We start from the raw sequence: 16,885 nt of genomic DNA, 5'->3' as shown, positions 1-16,885 counted from the left end.
ATGAAACCTTTCATTGCAAATGTCCTGAGGGGTCCTTTATTTGTTTTGTTTCAGGTTTTTTAATTATGACTTTATCTTAAGAAGAAACATATTCTCAACCACAACTGTGTCTAAATGAAGGAGCTTTTTTTGTCAGGGCAAATTTTAATAGGAGGTTCGAGTCTTTTTCAAGCGAAGAATGCGGTCTGCTCCCAGTCCTAGATTACATTGATAAAAGTGCATTCAGATCCACTCTAAAGTAGCCCGATTGGGCTGTCACACTTCATATATTCAATCGTATGGCATTATGACATTTGCAAGCTGCCAGTGCAGCCTAGTTGAGAACAAGGAAACCATGAAGAAATGAATATAAAAGTTTCAGATGGGCAATGTCCTTCCTTAACATGGGGAGTGAAAAGAGAAATCACCCCTATAATTTCAACAAAAAGGCTGGAGTGTAGCCTTATGAGGCTTTGCCCTCGGGTGGGAAAAATATTGCGCCCGGGAAAGGGAGATGGGAGTCAACAGACACTCAAGGAATAGTTTCGGAGAAAAAGCTTTATTTCTACCATCCATGAAGTGGTTGAAGGAGCAAGTGTGATAGTTCACAAACAAGCACGAGTTCACAGCCATTTGCACAGAGTATATATTCCCCTTCCAGTTCCCTCCCCTTTCTCCTCCCTCAGGAGTCCTGCCCCATGAGTTCCTCTGAGCATGAACAGAAAGCTCCTGTCTTGGACTCTTCCCAGGAAAGGGGGTGAGAAACCAAAGGGGGTTTCAGAGTGTTCAAGATGTTGCAACTGAATGAGATAAAAGTCAGTTCTCAGGCTTGCTTTGAACAGAGTCTATTCATTAGTCTTTTGAAGCCTTCTCGTACTGATAAAAGAATAACATTTTGCCTGTGTACCAGCATCTTGTGAGAATCCACAGAAAAGCTGTAGCTGTGGATTTTTAGAAGACAGAAAGGAATTTTGGACAGTTTTGAGGCCTGGTTGGGGGGGGTGACTTCGGGCCTAGGTGGGGTCACCTATCCTCACCTCCTTCAGGAGGTTTCTAAAAAGGGTTCATTTCTTTATCACAGTGGTGAGAAACAAGACAACAGGTGACAAATAGAACAGGAGGTTAAAAGCACTCTCCCATCAATGCCCTCAATGATGAGTAATAGTGGACAGACTTCAAGGGAAAGCATCTTTGCCCATAGCTACTAATCATATCACATTCTAGCATCCTCTTGGTGCTTCTGGGCTGACAGTGATGCCCAACAGACCTAGTCAATGCCCTGCATGAACTGAATATGTGCCCTAAAAGGCTCTCGAGAATCCTCTTCAATGCACAAGACCGTGTAGGAAGGATTTTTTTTTGGGGGGGGGGTAGTGAAGGCAACCACCATGTGCCTGCTTCTGCTCTACTTTCCACTCCCCTTGGGATCTGCAATCTAAGCATGTAACACCAATTCTGCCACAACTGCAGTGGGTACCAATTAGTTTACTGGCTCAATTCCTAGGGCTGGTTTTTAGCCTATAAAGACTTATGTACCTCAAGAAGACCCCAGTATTTCAAGGACTTCTCCCTACCTGGATCTACCTACACACACGTAACCATATTTGCAGTTTTAGACTCTAAACTCCACAGCTAATAAAATAAACAGTGGAAGGAACAACAACCACACTTGGGTGAATGAAGTTTTTTGAGAGAGGCCTTGATTGGGGTTCAATGTTGTGGTTGCACCTGGCTTTCATTTCACTAGGAGAAGGAGTCCTTGTACTGGAAATCTCTTAATAAAACTATACATTTGAGAAAGAAAATTACTGAGAAGGAAAGTTCTGTTAAAGTTGTTGCTTTCCTCCTATTGCTTTTTTTCAATTTTAGCTTGCCTTTTTTCCTGTTTTAATTCCCTTCATGTAGGTGTTGTTGTTTTTTATGAACTACTTTTGGTGCCATCTAGTGTACTTTGCAAGGTTTATAGTTCTTATCACATGGGTCTGCTACTGTTTAAATCAGAGTCATTTTCAGACATTATAGTGAACACATATTTAGGCATTAATTCATGCCAAAGCATTAAAGGGACCTTGTTTTTACTCATCTTGTCAGTGAGACTAAAAACAATTCTTTTGTGCATCCCAGTTACGGCGATTATATTTCTCTAACATCTGTTGGTTTTTCTAGGGACCCAAGACAGCACATACTTGCCAAACATTTTAAAGAGTTTAGCATTCTATTAAAATTGTCCCTCTCAAGCATATGCAGAGGCAATGAAGGGTTGTTTTTAAAGTGATGTGTTTCGTTTTTTTTAAGGTAGCGTCAATGTTTCTGAATATCTCTAGTGATCTTAATGTCAAACTGAAGAGCAGCTAAGTTGACAGCCAATGTGGTAAAAGGGGGTTAGAAACCTGAATGAAAATCTGGGCTCAGATCCCCTGTGCTGGAGCTCATTACGTGACTTGGGGTAGTCACACAGTCTCTTAACCTCACAGAATTGCTCTAAAGAGAAAATTATGATTATAATCTTTATTTATTTATTTGTTTGTTTGTTTAGTCTATTTCATGTACTAAAAAAAGTCTCAAAGCAATTTACAACTTGTTTAAAAAAGCACACAATGCCAAATTTAAAATACATCACAAAATAAACTAAAAGATGAACGCCAACTAAGAGCTAACTGCCTGTGCATCTTCACCTGGCACCCAAAGGTGGACAGTGATGGCACTAGGCACAACACTCTAGGGAGTCTTCCACAGCTGGGGAGCCACCACTGAGAAGACCTGATGTTGTGTTGCCACCCTCAACACATGAAGAATGACTACACATGATGAACACAGGTTCCAGGTACTTTCATGTGCCAGGGCAAGAACCATATATACTATCCTGAGCTCCTTTTAAGGGGGAAAAAACCCCTATATATAATAATAAATTATAGTTACAGCAATGTCCTCACTGTATGCAGAATACTAAACTTTGTAACTTAAAGGAACCACAGAAGCCAACACAAATGTGCCAGTCATCTCCCGTAGAAGGCTGTAAACGGACAGGTTTCCTAGGAAAACTAGACAGACCCAACCAGCAGAACATCTGGTCTAATGACTCTTGACTTCAGCTTTGGAAGTCACCAGTTTGCTCCCCATAAACTGTGGGCAGCATTGCTAGTTCCAATTGTAATGCATTCCACTAAAAGCTAAAATAGATCAGCGAAAGCCACATGTGATGTTATCTGTTCTTGGGCTGCATCATTTTAGACTGCATATGCGGGACTGAATGTTTGAATGCTCCACATTAAATGTGCCTCACACATTAAAAAAAAACTTAGCAAGCTTATAACTTTCTCTCTAACATGCTATTTAGGATGTTTGAGATGTACTTCGTGTGGAGGAGGCATTCAGATATTTGAATTCCTCCCCTGTCTCAAATGGTACAGCCCAGCAACGGGTGCATCACAAAGGGCTTCTAGTAGCTCTCATCAATAACCTTAAAGGAAGCTTGAGTGGGAAAATATGCACCCATATGAAATGTCAAAATATAACGTGGATTTTAAAAAGAAACAGGGGGGAAATCTCCCTATTGCACTGCTGTCAAGAACACTGAATCTAATACAAGGCATTTCCTGGCAGTTAATGATCTACAATCTCTTCCAACGAATTCTCAGCTGCCAAGATATGCTCTTCTTTTCTGGCTCTTCTCTTTGGTTAGCACAATCAGGCCAATTAAGAGAGAGGGAAGAGGGAATCGCAGGCCGAGGCTACAGCAGTTTCGTAGCTAAACAATTCTGGCTTCCCTAAAAGAATCCTGGGGATTGTAGTTTGGTGAGGTTGCTATAAATCAACTGTTAGACATCCTGCCCTTCTCCCCAGATTGAACTACTCTTATCTGCTGTAAAGGTGACCAGTTAACAAACTAGGATATCAAACCAAGATTCGATCCCAGTTTGTTTTAACCAATCATAATGTTATGGGAACAAGGCTTGTTCTCATTCTTCTTGGAGAGCACAAGGAGTTTGAAAGCTTTAACTTTAGAATTAAACCACATTTCCCCATGATACCTGAACTGAGCAAAGTGGGATTTGCTCTAAACAATGGCTTAGTGTTATGCCTGAACTGGACCACAGACATGTAAGATGATTCTCAAGGAGCAAAGTCTCTGAAGGTCACCTTGTCATTAAGTAAGTTTATAACTTGCTGACTCACTCAACAATAAACTGAGTGTATTATATATATATTTATTTATTTTTATAAATTTGTATACCACATTTCATCACATGAAAATGTGTTTGTGGTGTGTGTGTGTGTGTGTGTGTGTGTGTGTGTGTGTGTTGGTAACTGTAATTCTCTGAGTATGGCTTGCTGTAACTTGTGTATTTGGTAAAGTGGTTGCTTTGGATGAAACGCATGGAATTATTTGAACCCAAGCTTGAGGAGAGTGCTAATTTCTACAGCTTATCAGGTACATAAAATCCAATCTTCAATAAGATACAAATAAATGGAATGCTATTTCATGAATTTAAATGTATGGATTTCCATTTCCTTTCCTTGTTTTAAGAGTGAATACATTGCTATTAAAGCATTTTGTTTTATATTCCTGGGATTAGACTGCGCTCTCTCATTAAGTGAGATCAGCTTTGACAAAGATAATTTATTTTGCCCTTCCTGGGAAGACTCCTTTTCAGTGCTATGCTACCCAAATGGAAACACACACATTAAGGGCTAAATTCCATCCCTCTCTTCCATCCGTCATGTATATATGGCCTGAATCCAGACCCTGAAGAGATAAACATGCCCTTTGAGGCAGCACCTGACCTGGTGTTAAAATAAAGCAACAACTGCTAGAGTGGAAAGAGTTGCAGCCAGCACATATTTGGATGATGGTTTCATTAGGGTTTGATGAAAGCCATGCAGTACCTTTGCAGCCAGACGACACTCCATCACCCTAATATTAAAATGAGAAGTCGCTGCCTTGTTCATTTCAACGCAACTATTGGCAATAAGGAAAGCTACTCCCTCTGGAAGCCTCACATCAGTAGCCCTAAGAGGATTGAACTGTATCAGCTTGGCCTATGGAAAGAAAAAAATAAATAGTAGAGAGTTATTTTGACTAGTAGGCAGCACAACATTTAAGATGAATAAATCACACATCATTTACCTGCAGACTCTCTCTTTCTCCCCCCCTCCCCCATTTGGAGCAGTGGGAATAAACTAGCAAGAAAAAGACAACCAAGTTAAGTTTTTATGTTTGACGTTTTATTATGTTTTTATATTTTGCTGCGGCGGGGTATAAATAATAAACTCCTCCTCTTCCTCCTTAAATCTGAACCCCTTTTTAATTGGGAGATGCATTTTTAATAGTTATCTTTCAATGAGATCAATTTTTGTAAAGAGTTAATAACTCTAGCTGACCAAAGGTCGGCCCTGGCCCTGTTTTGCCTTGCCCCTGGCAGCTGCACTAATTTTTAACCAAGGTAGGATTACTTTCCCGAAAGGAAACAACAAATGTTGTTATAAGTAACAGATGTGCCACACTTTAACGTTACATCTCTCTGTATTGATAGCATGCTTCCTTGTGCAGGTATGTACAGTGGTACCTCGGGTTAAGAACTTAATTCATTCTGGAGGTCTGTTCTTAACCTGAATCTGTTCTTAACCTGAAGCACCACTTTAGCCAAAGGGGCCTCCTGCTGCCGCCACCACGCTATTTCTGTTCTCATCCTGAAGTAAAGTTCTTAACCTGAGGTACTACTTCTGGGTTAGCGGAGTCTTTAACCTGAAGCGTCTGTAACCTGAAGTACCACTGACATAAAGAAGAGCCCCGCAGGATCAGGCCAAAGGCCTATTCTGTCCAGCATTCTGTTCTCACAGTGGCCAGTCAGACGCCCATGGGAAGTCTGCAAGCAGGACCTGAACACAACAGCCCTCTCCCCTCCTGCAGTTTCCAACAACTGGAATTTAGAAGCATATTGCCTCTGACAATGGAAGCAGAAAGTTAGCCATCAGGGTTAGTAGGCACAGATGGACCTATTCTTCATGAATTTGTCTAAACTTCTTTTAAAGCCATCCAAGCTGATTGTCCTCCCTACCTTGTGTGTGTGTGAATGCACCCCTGACTTGTGGACTTAGCCCTGGATCCACCATTTGTGCGTCATTCATCAGCGCAGTTAACAAAAGCCCTTTCTTGTGTTGTAACACAATGGCTACTGAGTTCGTGCTCAGACAGTACGTACAGTTCCCTTTTCTGCAAGAAAGCAGATGGATTGGTCCATGCCTCCTCCTTCTGTGCCAATGTAGCGTTCACTCTTGCTGCAGAGTTCAGCCAGCTCCACCTGAGGAAACACAGAACTCAGCACACAAACCAAGGCAGGAGGATGTTCCCTCATACATTCTTTACAATTGAACTAATGGCAGGGGGTGTTGATATGCCTTTGAGGTCTTTATAGTTTCCCACACATTCCATACCAGTTGACTAAACATTTGATACCAAGCCACTCCATCTCTACATTGGTATCAGTCAGTCTATACTCAGGGTCTCCTTCTCCCTGCTTTCCCTCAGATGAAGCGTTCCATATTTTTTACTGCTAATTGTAAACTTCTCCTCTGATATGCACCAGGATTGCTCGCTGTCTGCATTTAGAAGGTGCTGCTTTTTTGCTTCTCTTCACTTATCCCCAGGCTGGAGCTATCTATGGGTAACTGTACCTAATTTTCAACTTGCATAGTATATTCCCCAACTCTGGGTAGCTGATATCAATGACACAGCATGGGAACTTGAGCCTGAAGATAGCAGCAAGCAGAAGAGTCTGCTTCATTGACCAGACAAAGAAAAGTGGTCAATTTGGTCAAATGGCAAAAATGACAGGAAGAATCAGAAATCAGGAAGACCAAAATTTTAATAAGGAGTGGGGGAAATTTATAATTTATCTTAAAAACCACTGTAAACAGCTAAAATCGTTAGCAGGATTGGAATAACACTTGTAGTTTAATGTTGAATTTTGGGCATAATGGAGATGTAAAAGATTTGGATTATTATAAAAGATGCAGGAGGAAATGGTTTACAATAGGAACCACAAAGGGGAGGAGGGAAGTCCAGAGGATTCTTTGGAATCTTGATTTTATGTTGTATTTTGGATAACTGACTGTAAAACTTTAATCTGAAAAACCAAATAATTTTTATTTTTATTTTTAAAAGAAGTAGTCAATTTATGCCAACCTTGGCCAATCCAAGAGCATATTACTGCTTGCCAAATGCAGGGCCAATATTGCCAAACTTGAAAGTGTCTGCACCTGAAGACCACAATAGTTCACAAAACTGGATCCCAGCTTTACACCCTAAGATTCCCAGGTTAGGTTCCTGATCCCACCAATCCTCACATCTCCAGGTACACCTCCTAATTTCTGTACTTCCTTTAGACACTTCCTTTAGGTACATGAGACATCCATACAGGCATTCCTTTAGGTCAACCTTAAATATAGCCAGAGCAGGATGGAGGTTATGAGATGCAGCTGTAGCCCAATAAATTCCTAGTGTCATTGTTTCATTAGGTGTCCTTAGCGTATAGATGCAGGTCCAGTGGCCTTACAGATGTTTCTGCATTATAACTTCCATCATCCCTGACCACTGGCCATGCTGGCTGGAGCTGCTGCACAATGGGATTCCAACATTTGGAGAGTGCATTGGAAGCACACAGAAGGATACTGCTATCAAGAGGAGATAAGCTGGCATCCAACAGGTTGTCTCTTTGGTGCCTTATGTAGGACCTATATAGGGCCCTGAAACTGTTTCAAAGTTAGCCATAGTCAGGGATGATTGGAGTGGTGGTCCAACATCTGGAGGGCACCACATTGCCCACCCCCAGCTTAAACACTCCAACAAATATCCAAAGTCTACTGATCTTACATCAGATCTCCAGGGAGACAACAAGACCACTGAAATGCTTGTGCCACTCAGATATACGTAGCTAAACTTGTATTAGCCTCAGAAACATGGTGTCAGGGCTGGAGACAGGTGCAGGTCAGCAGTGGCAGGGGAAGGGGAGTGCGGTGGATGTGGACCACCCCGGGTATCATCACTGAGGGGGGTGACAAAAATAGGAGTTGTTGTTTTTTTTTTTGAATGGGCTCATGAAACTTTTTAGTTCGGTCAAGAAACGTTACGAAATGCGGCCGGCACTGGGCGCCACACTGCGGAGGCCGGCACTTACCACGGGGTCTGCACTGTGCCTGAGCCACGCGTCTCTCCTGGGAGTGATGTTTTGGCGTGGGCACCTGCAGGCTCTGAGCTGCCTGAAACAGCAGTGTGGGGCTTGCGTCTGCCCACCGCCTCTCCCTCAGCCGCCCCACAACTGAGGGGGAGGCGGTGGAGAGGCTTCATGCAGCTCACCCCGCCCCCGGCTGAGGGACACGCGTGCTGTACCAGGCACCTGAGCACTAGCTACACCGCTGCAGGTCAGCATGAAAGAAGCAGGGCTCCATTGTCAGTGAGGTTAACTCTTTATTCAAGGAAATGCCATCCCAGCAGGTACAGTGGTACCTCGGGTTAAGTACTTAATTCATTCCAGAGGTCCAATCTTAACCTGAAACTGTTCTTAACCTGAAGCACCACTTTAGCTAATGGGGCCTCCTGCTGCCGCAATGCCAGAACATCATTTCTGTTCTCATCCTGAAGCAAAGTTCTCAACCCGAGGTACTATTTCTGGGTTAGAGGAGTCTGTAACCTGACGCGTCTGTAACCTGAAGCGTATGTAACCCGAGCTACCACTGTATTGCCCCTATCGAGCAGTTGCCAGGACTGAAAGTCCCTGCCTTCTTCTACCCTTTCTAAGTCTCCTCCTCTCCTGGATGTTTCCCAAGCAGTCTCAAACTGCATCTGCGCACCTCTGACCTCTGTTCTGCCCTCATTATTATGTGCATTCTTCGAGACCAGGGGGAGGGGAGCTTGTTGCAGCAGGAAAGGGAGACTCCCTAAATTCTTCTGCAGCCTCTTGACCCCGCTCCTCTGCTTCAGCCTTGGAGTCTGAACTGCTCCCTGTCACCGGCTCTCCCTGCTCGCTAAACCCTGTTGCCCATTCAGCATCCAGTCCCTCCTTTCAACCCTCTCCCTCTTCCAGCTGTTCTTGGACTACAATTCCCATCATTCCTGAGCACTGGTCCTGCTGGCAAGGGATGATAGAATCTGTGGTCTGAAACGGCTGGAGACCCATGTTTGGGAAACACTGTTGTAGCCCCACAACATCTGGAGGGGACCATATTGGCTATCCCTGTTCTAAGTATAGGGTAACGGGAACACAAGCACAGGAGGGGGGGAAGTAGAGGGAAGAATGTGTGTGTGTGTGTGTGTGTGTGTGTGTGTATTCCTTCCAGCAGGGTTACACAGCTTCATGGGGCCTTAAGCTAGATAATTACCAAAGAAATGACATTATCCAGGGCATGGCTGTGAGATAAAGCCCGTAACTCATTGCATTTGGAAACGAAGAATGTGGGCACGCCTGCCCACTTGTTCAGTTTCCATAAAGGCACTGGAAACAGACGAAGCTGTAAAATGTGAGCTCAGAGCACCCTAATCAGGGTGAATAGCTTTCAAACGCAGTGAAAACTGATAAGACTCTACTCACAGTGCTCCTTAAGCCATGTAAATTCCCTCATAAACTCCAAGTTGAGAGGACAGAGCTGTCAAAAAGGGATTAACAAACTTGAAAATATGCACAGAGTTTGATGTGAATAAACCTTCCAGGAGACTTCCAAGCGGAGCTGGAGGCCCGTTATTGGTGGTCCAGATTAAACAGATGTTTTTAATAAAAAGACAAAAGGTGACTGTTCTTACTTGAATGCTCTTTGGGGGTAAACTCAAAATACTAATAGTGAATTACATAGTTCTAATCCCTTTTTAGTAACTGGAGAGACGTGGCACATTATTTTACTATTTTCAGCATCAAGATTTCTGCTCTATATCCACCTCTACATATATTTAAAGGTAATAATAAAAGGTTGCAACATTTTACTTACTTAAATGCTTTAAAAATGGATTCCCCCCCTCCCCTCTCCATTGTTGTATAGACCAAGTGAAATTTGTTTCCCATTAAATATGCAAATTTATTTGGACATTTCCCCCAAGTAAACTTGCTGCATGGGGGGCTACATGATGGCAATCCTAGTTCTCGTCTCAAACCTATTTGCATGTTGAATAACCAAGGGGCAAAGATCGCCATGCTTACTCAGCTGTTAAGTATTTGTGCTAACTTTGGCCTTAGCAAAATATCAGTTTCTGTTCTGAGGGTGACACAGTTAACAGTGAGCAGAGTATATGGTAAAATGGCTAACGACTGCTCTGAAAATGCTTGATGGGGGAGCAGAATTTTGTGGTCTTCTGTGTGACATGAACATGAAAGCTATGGGAATGATTCATTTATTTTTAGGATCAATAAACAGGAAAACATTAAGCAGTGGGCAGTTAAAGTTAACTAAAATCAGCAACGGAAAAATCAGAGCAGCTTACCAGGGCAAAATTCTGTCTATGAAAAATGGCCTTTACCTCCCAGTGGAAAGACATCAGAGAGGAGGCTAGTTAGGCCTCCACAGGGAGGGGAACTGCAGAGCTTGATGAAGTAACTGAGAAAACTTCTCAAGTTTCCACCAAACACATTTCTGATGTTGGTTGGGTAGAGAGAAAGGTCTCTTAGAAAGAGTTGAAAACATGGGCAGGTTTATATTCAAGAAGGCAGGCAGCCCCCAACCATTTACTGTTTTATAAGACATAACCACCACTTTTATTTGGGTTCGGAACAGAACCAGTAGATAATGAAGTTGTAAAATGGGAGTCATATGCTCCCTAAACCCAAGTCCTGATCAATAATCTGGCTGTAGCATTCAGCTGAAGTTTCTGAAGCCATTTTTAAAAAACAAAATGAAAGCTGAAGGCTGAAAACAGAATAAAATAAAATAAAATCCTTCATGCGACTGCACCACTTCAAACAGCAGTTGGTAAGGTCCATATGCATGAACATTGCCCCGGGTAAAATGAACTAACTCCCCCCCCCCCCAATCTCTGCATATAGAAAAAAAGCATGACACACAAAACAGGGTTCTACCTTATTTCCAACATCTCCTTTTCCATAGCAAACAAAGGTACCGTATTTTTCGCTCTATAGGACGCACTTTTTCCCCTCCAAAAATTAAGGGGAAATGTGTGTGCGTCCTATGGAGCGAATGCAGGCTCCTTGGCTTCAGCGATAGCAATGTGAAGCCTCCGAAGTGCAGAGGGAGCACTCCCTCCACGCTCCGGAGGCTACGCGTTGCTTTCGCTGAAGCCTGGAGAGCGAGAGGGGTCGGTGCGCACCGACCCCTCTCGCTCTCCAGGCTTCAGGGATAGCCGCCTAAAGCCTTTGGAGCGCAGTGGCTATCCCTGAAGCCTTTGGAGTGCCGCGGGACCTCGTGCTGCGCTCCAAAGGCCTTGGGTTCCTTTTGCTGAAGCCGGGAGAGCAAGACTCTCCTGGCTTCAGCAAAGAGGGAGAGCTGCGCAGCACCCCTTCAGCGAAGCGGGAGGAGAAATGGAAGGGGCTCCGTTTCTCCTGCCGCTTTGCTAAAGGGGTGCTGAGCAGAGAGGGGGAGAATTTTTTTTCTTGTTCTCCCCCTCTAAAACAAGGTGCGTCCTATGGTCGGGTGCGTCCTATAGAGCGAAAAATACGGTACCTGTATATTGAAATATGAGGCCCTCCCTACAGGCCTATGGGCAATCTTAAGTGGTACAGTCCCACAAGATTATCCCATGTGAATTCTCTCTATGCGTACATTCCCCCTGAAATTTTGATGACTTTTCCATAGTACCCATACCAGGTTGAATACTGTGCATTCAATGCATAAGCAATGCAGGAAACCTTTCATGTGTATTGCAGCCTTTGCCACAGTAGCTTCAAGCAACAGCTAGAGATTGGTTGCTGATTTCTAGAAACTGCTTAACAGAACTCAAAATACAGGCATTTCCTATCTTATGTAACTTCTCATCCTATGAGGAACTGCTACTTGAACTCAGCTATCACTTGAGAAAACGAAACTTGCATCATGGAACCCATTAAGTGGAATCAGCCAAAGAACTAGCATGTTGGCATTTAGCAGTGCAATTCTCCCCATCTTTTTCTCTGCTCTTGTGATGAGCTTTTGGTCCTTGCTGGTCCCAGTCTGCCAAAAGTCCCATCTGCAAGTGATGGATGTGCATTCTCTATTAGAGCTGCAAGCATTTGTTCATTATTATTTTTTTTGCACAAATGGGAGGATTGGCAGGACCACCAAGGATGAACTAGCAGATCCAGGAGAACTTTGCCACAAGACAGCCCAAGGTCTCCCTTGATATAATGGACTGCTAGACTCTGAAATTGAACAGACCTGTGCCTATGGCTTCAGAGTCTTTCTACTGATAGCAGCAGAACAATGATGGATGCAGTAAGAAAGAAACAGCTTGTGCAAAAATACAAAACTTTCACTCAAGTAAGTGGAAGACTATCGTGGAAGGAATTGGACATACACAGGAGGCAATTAGGTTTGTATCTCAGGCATACCCACTGAGATATCCCAATAAGTGAATGTACTCAGTGAGCAAAATTCTTGTTGCAAAAGCTGATGCTGATTCTCTTTCTCAGCACAGAAATACTTACAGGAATACGGTGCAACAACAGGGATTCACTGATACTTACTTCTGAAGAAAATCTACGCATTGGCAAAGGGAAAATTCATTATGGCTTTAAAGAGGTGACAGAAAATTAAAATACAGATTTGCAGGGGAAAGTTGTTTTTATCAATTTACCTTCCACCTCCATGAGAAAAAAAAAATGACAAAAGTGTACACCTGAGATAAACACAGACTGCAGATTTTGAAACCTGTGTTACTACTGGCTGTAAAATGTCTGGCTTCAGAAGACTAAGATGAGGCCTTCATAGCCAAGCTAGACATCCTAAATTATTTTTCTGGTTGTTAACTGACATTAAGCCACAGTTCCCTGGTTCAGATGTAACTATGAACTCTGGCTTGAAGCAAGTCAGGACTTTTTTAGTTCTAAATCCAGTGCGTGGGGGACAAGAAAGCCTTAAACAACCATCCTAATTTAGCCAAATTACACTTAGTCTTAGCTGTAAGAAGTGATGTTTTAGAATGTATAACCGTGACTGTATATTTTATGTTTATAATTTTTAAAAAATCACATGGGAAGTGCACTACAACACTGGATTACAACACAATACTAAAATATATTTTTTCCATTATCTGTGTTGGGGGAGGGGTGTCATGAAAGGGCTTTGTGGGTTTCCTTGCTAAATTTGCCTTGTCGGGATTTAGCTACACTCCACACAACACAACACAACCGTCATGGTGGATGTGCTTGCTGAGGTGGGGGCAGGTGGGGAAAATATCACCATTTCCCAGAAGCTTGATTTAACAGTCAGGATGCTGAGAAACCACAACGCCACCCCACATGCAAACACTCGCTGGGGCAACCCCATCTGGAATGTTCTCTGAGCGGTAGCAACCGCTGCCATGGTCCCTGTGGGAAAAAAAATCACATCATGTGGAAACCCCTTGGGGAAAAAATCAAACTGTTAAAAGAGATGGACGATGTCTTCTCATAAGTGGCCTCTCTGGAGCCTTCTAAATGCCGTTTCGCCATGTGGCGCTAACAACCACAAAAGGATAAACGTAACATCTGTGCAGTATTATCACTCTTAAACCATGACTTTACCTCAGAGTATTCTATTCAGACAATATCTGTGGGATTTGACATACTTCCTTTACCATGTAGTAACTGCCTGCACATGTTTGGTTTTTTTTAACCATCCTTTTATCACACTACTCATTCCCGCTATCCCGGCCTGTTATCAGAAGCAAATCACCATATAATTGACCTTTTCTTTTTAAAAAAAATACCACATGAGAAGAGTGTATTATGCCCGTCAGAGTGTATCTGCTCCTGTTTTGGCAGACGGTAGATGTGATAGTATATTCTAAACTAAAGATATAAGGCCTTCACATTAGTGGCTTCTGTCAGTTCTTTGCTCTTAACTTTTCTTGTAACAACCAGTCTGCTTGTTGGCTCTAATACCCTGGGCCTTCTTGACATTTCTTCTCAATCATGTCCAGGGCTTTTTTTCCAGCCGGAACTCAGTTCCAGCACCTCTCAGGTGGGCGCAATTGCCATTATAAGAGAACAAGGGAGGTGTTCATGTTGAGTTCTGGCGCCTCTGTTTTTAGAAAAATAGCACTGATCACGTCTGTTAGCTACATCAGAGATTAGCTGCCTTGGAGACGAGTATAAACAAACTTGCTTTTCTTTAATTATGCAAACAGAAACGGCTCAAACACCCCTTATATAGCTCACTTTGAACATGCATCCTGATAATAGACTACTGTACAAACAGACAAGTTCAGCCATTGCCCCCAACAATGCAGCGTCTATCTTTAACCTCCCGTTGTCTAAAAACGCAAGAGCCCTGCTAATTAAAGGCTGCTTCCCGCGAAATCCAGATCATGGTCTGAAGGCACATGTTGCAGCTAAGCAGGTCTAGTCCTATAAACCGCATGAGTGGAAAACCACTTGGGAAAGTGGTGTCGCCTGTTCTGAGCAGTGAGGTATAAGTGTGTTAAACCAAACAACCAGTGGAGGTTAGTCCATTGCAGCAAGTGGGGCACTGCCCCATCAACCTTAGCCAGCCCCACCACCCTCCCTTCTTACTTACAGCCAGTCCAGAGGTGGTGCTGCCTGTCAGCTTCCTCCTCTCACTCTCCCCCCCCCCACAAAAAAAATTATTTGGTTTTACAAGTATAAAATTATAATAATACCACTACACATCCACAATTAAAAGATTCCTCCGAATCTCTAGACTTCCCACCTTCCCCTCCGTGGGTTCTGTTGTTAAACATTTTCTACTGCATCTTTTTTCAATATTCCATGTTTTTTACAACTCCATTGTAAAAGTCTACAGCTCTCATTACATTACAAGTGTTAAAAGGATGTCACATAGAGGAGGGAGAAAGGTTGTTTTCTGCTGCTCCAAAGAAGCGGACACGGAGCAATGGATCCAAACTACAAGAAAGAAGATTCCACCTAAACATTAGGAAGAACTTCCTGACAGTAAGAGCTGTTCGACAGTGGAATTTGCTGCCAAGGAGTGTGGTGGAGTCTCCTTCTTTGGAGGTCTTTAAGCAGAGGCTTGACAACCATATGTCAGGAGTGCTCTGATGGTGTTTCCTGCTTGGCAGGGGGTTGGACTCGATGGCCCTTGTGGTCTCTTCCAACTCTATGATTCTATGATTCTATGATTGCAATCCTAGTGTTTTCAGCTGCTTACAGTGGTCTCCAAGATAAACTATAATTTCCCCCCATTCCTGATTAAAGTTTTGGTCTTCCTGGTTCCTGAGTTTTCCAGTTAGTTTTGCCATTTTGGCATAGTCCAAAAGTTTAATTTGCCATTTTTCTCTGGTAGGGACTTTATCTTCTTTCCATCTGTGGGCTAACAACATCTATGCAGCTGTCGTCACATACAGAAAAAGTCTTTTCTGCTCCCTTGGAATTTCAGCACCTACAATTCCTAATAGAAAAGCCTCTGGCATTTTAAATAAAAACTATTTCAAACATTTTTTTCAATTCATTATATATCATTTCCCGGAATGCTTTTATTACCTTACAGGACCACCACATATGATAAAAGGTGCCTTCTTTTTCTTTACATTTCCAGCAGATGTTTGTACCTCTCTTATACATTTTCCCTCTTCCTCCTTACTCTCAATGCTTGCCTTGCAGAACTCCACAGGGAGGAGGACGGGGCAAAGCTAGAAAATTGTTGCCTTTGCCTAGCCTCGGTTTTCGCTCCACCTGCTGCTAGGCTATCTGCCCTCCACCCTACCAGTCCAAATTGGTACCAGGTACCACTTAAAAGAACCAATAACAAAATATAACTGAGTGCCCTGCCAGGGGTGCAGAAGTAATGCTCAAACTACAATGGGGCTAGAGAGGACCCAACCTCGTTACTTTTTGTGACATCCCCTTAGCTCCTGTTTTAGAAGGCTATGGGTGGAGAAATCGTGGCATGGGGCTTGTAGACTCCCAGATGCTCCCAGAGTACTTCAAGCACTATACAGAATTGCTGGTTCTCCAAACTCTTACCCCCTCCTTGAAAATGCAATCCGGATGTTCATATCAGTTGGCAACTATTAATTCCAGATTGGCAGAATATGAGCAGGGGATGTTTATCAGTGGTGGGTTATACAACATATCATGTTTAGCCTTTTTATGTTTATGCAGTGAAATAACATTTAATCAGAAAATATCTAATTAGAACAGAGAAAAACAACATCATCAAGAACAGCACCACATTCTGCAAGAATGCATTAACCCGCCCACAAGGCACACACTAACTGCTGTCTCAAACACTTTAAAAGACTGTGATATAACATATATTGAGGATAGTGGTGTTTCGAATAAGCTGAAGCATGCACACAACCTTCTGGTGATTCTATGCCTCTTGACTTTAACTGTAGGCTTGGTGCAAAAATTGGACAAATGCTCCACTCCAAAATCTACCTGCCTTTGCCAACTCAGTATTTCTCTAATTCTTTATTATTATTTATTTGAAGTATTTATAAACTGCTCTTCCTTGAATATTTTCAGTTTCAGAGTGAAAAACAGCTTTGGACAAGTAGGAATAGCTGTCAACTTTTCCCTTTTTTTAATGGAAATTCCCTTATTCCGAATAGGATTCCTCGCAAGAAAAGGGGAAAGTTGACAGCTATGCAAGTAGGTACATTCTAACATGCAGTGTTCCTCCCTTCACCCTGCTGCCATGTGCATTCTTATTTATCACCCACCTTGTGCATTATGATGTGGTACAATCCCATACAGCAGGCAATGGGCAGACCTCAGGCTTATGGGATTATTATTTTTTGTTTCACTAA

At 42.8% G+C, this 16,885-nt stretch overlaps 1 protein-coding gene across 4 annotated transcripts in view; it reads right to left on the bottom strand.

Annotated features, from left to right (window-relative positions):
- Positions 1-16,885, bottom strand: part of GALK2 (galactokinase 2) — a 75,497-nt gene that overhangs the window by 24,520 nt on the left and 34,092 nt on the right. For all 4 annotated transcript variants that reach the window (XR_008327543.1, XR_008327542.1, XM_053365367.1 and 1 more), the window contains exons 6-7: positions 6,183-6,281; positions 4,867-5,019 (exon numbers count right to left, since the gene is read on the bottom strand). Coding sequence is in view for 2 of the 4 variants with exons in the window: in XM_053365367.1 (XP_053221342.1) it covers positions 4,867-5,019; positions 6,183-6,281 (252 nt within the window). In the remaining 2 variants the exon portion in view is untranslated. The remainder of the gene's footprint in view (positions 1-4,866; positions 5,020-6,182; positions 6,282-16,885) is intronic.

The sequence above is a fragment of the Podarcis raffonei genome, chromosome 14 (genome assembly GCF_027172205.1).
Source record: "Podarcis raffonei isolate rPodRaf1 chromosome 14, rPodRaf1.pri, whole genome shotgun sequence".
NCBI lineage: Eukaryota > Metazoa > Chordata > Lepidosauria > Squamata > Lacertidae > Podarcis > Podarcis raffonei.
Note: the sequence above shows the minus strand (reverse complement) of the source record. Positions and strands in the feature narration are given on the sequence as shown.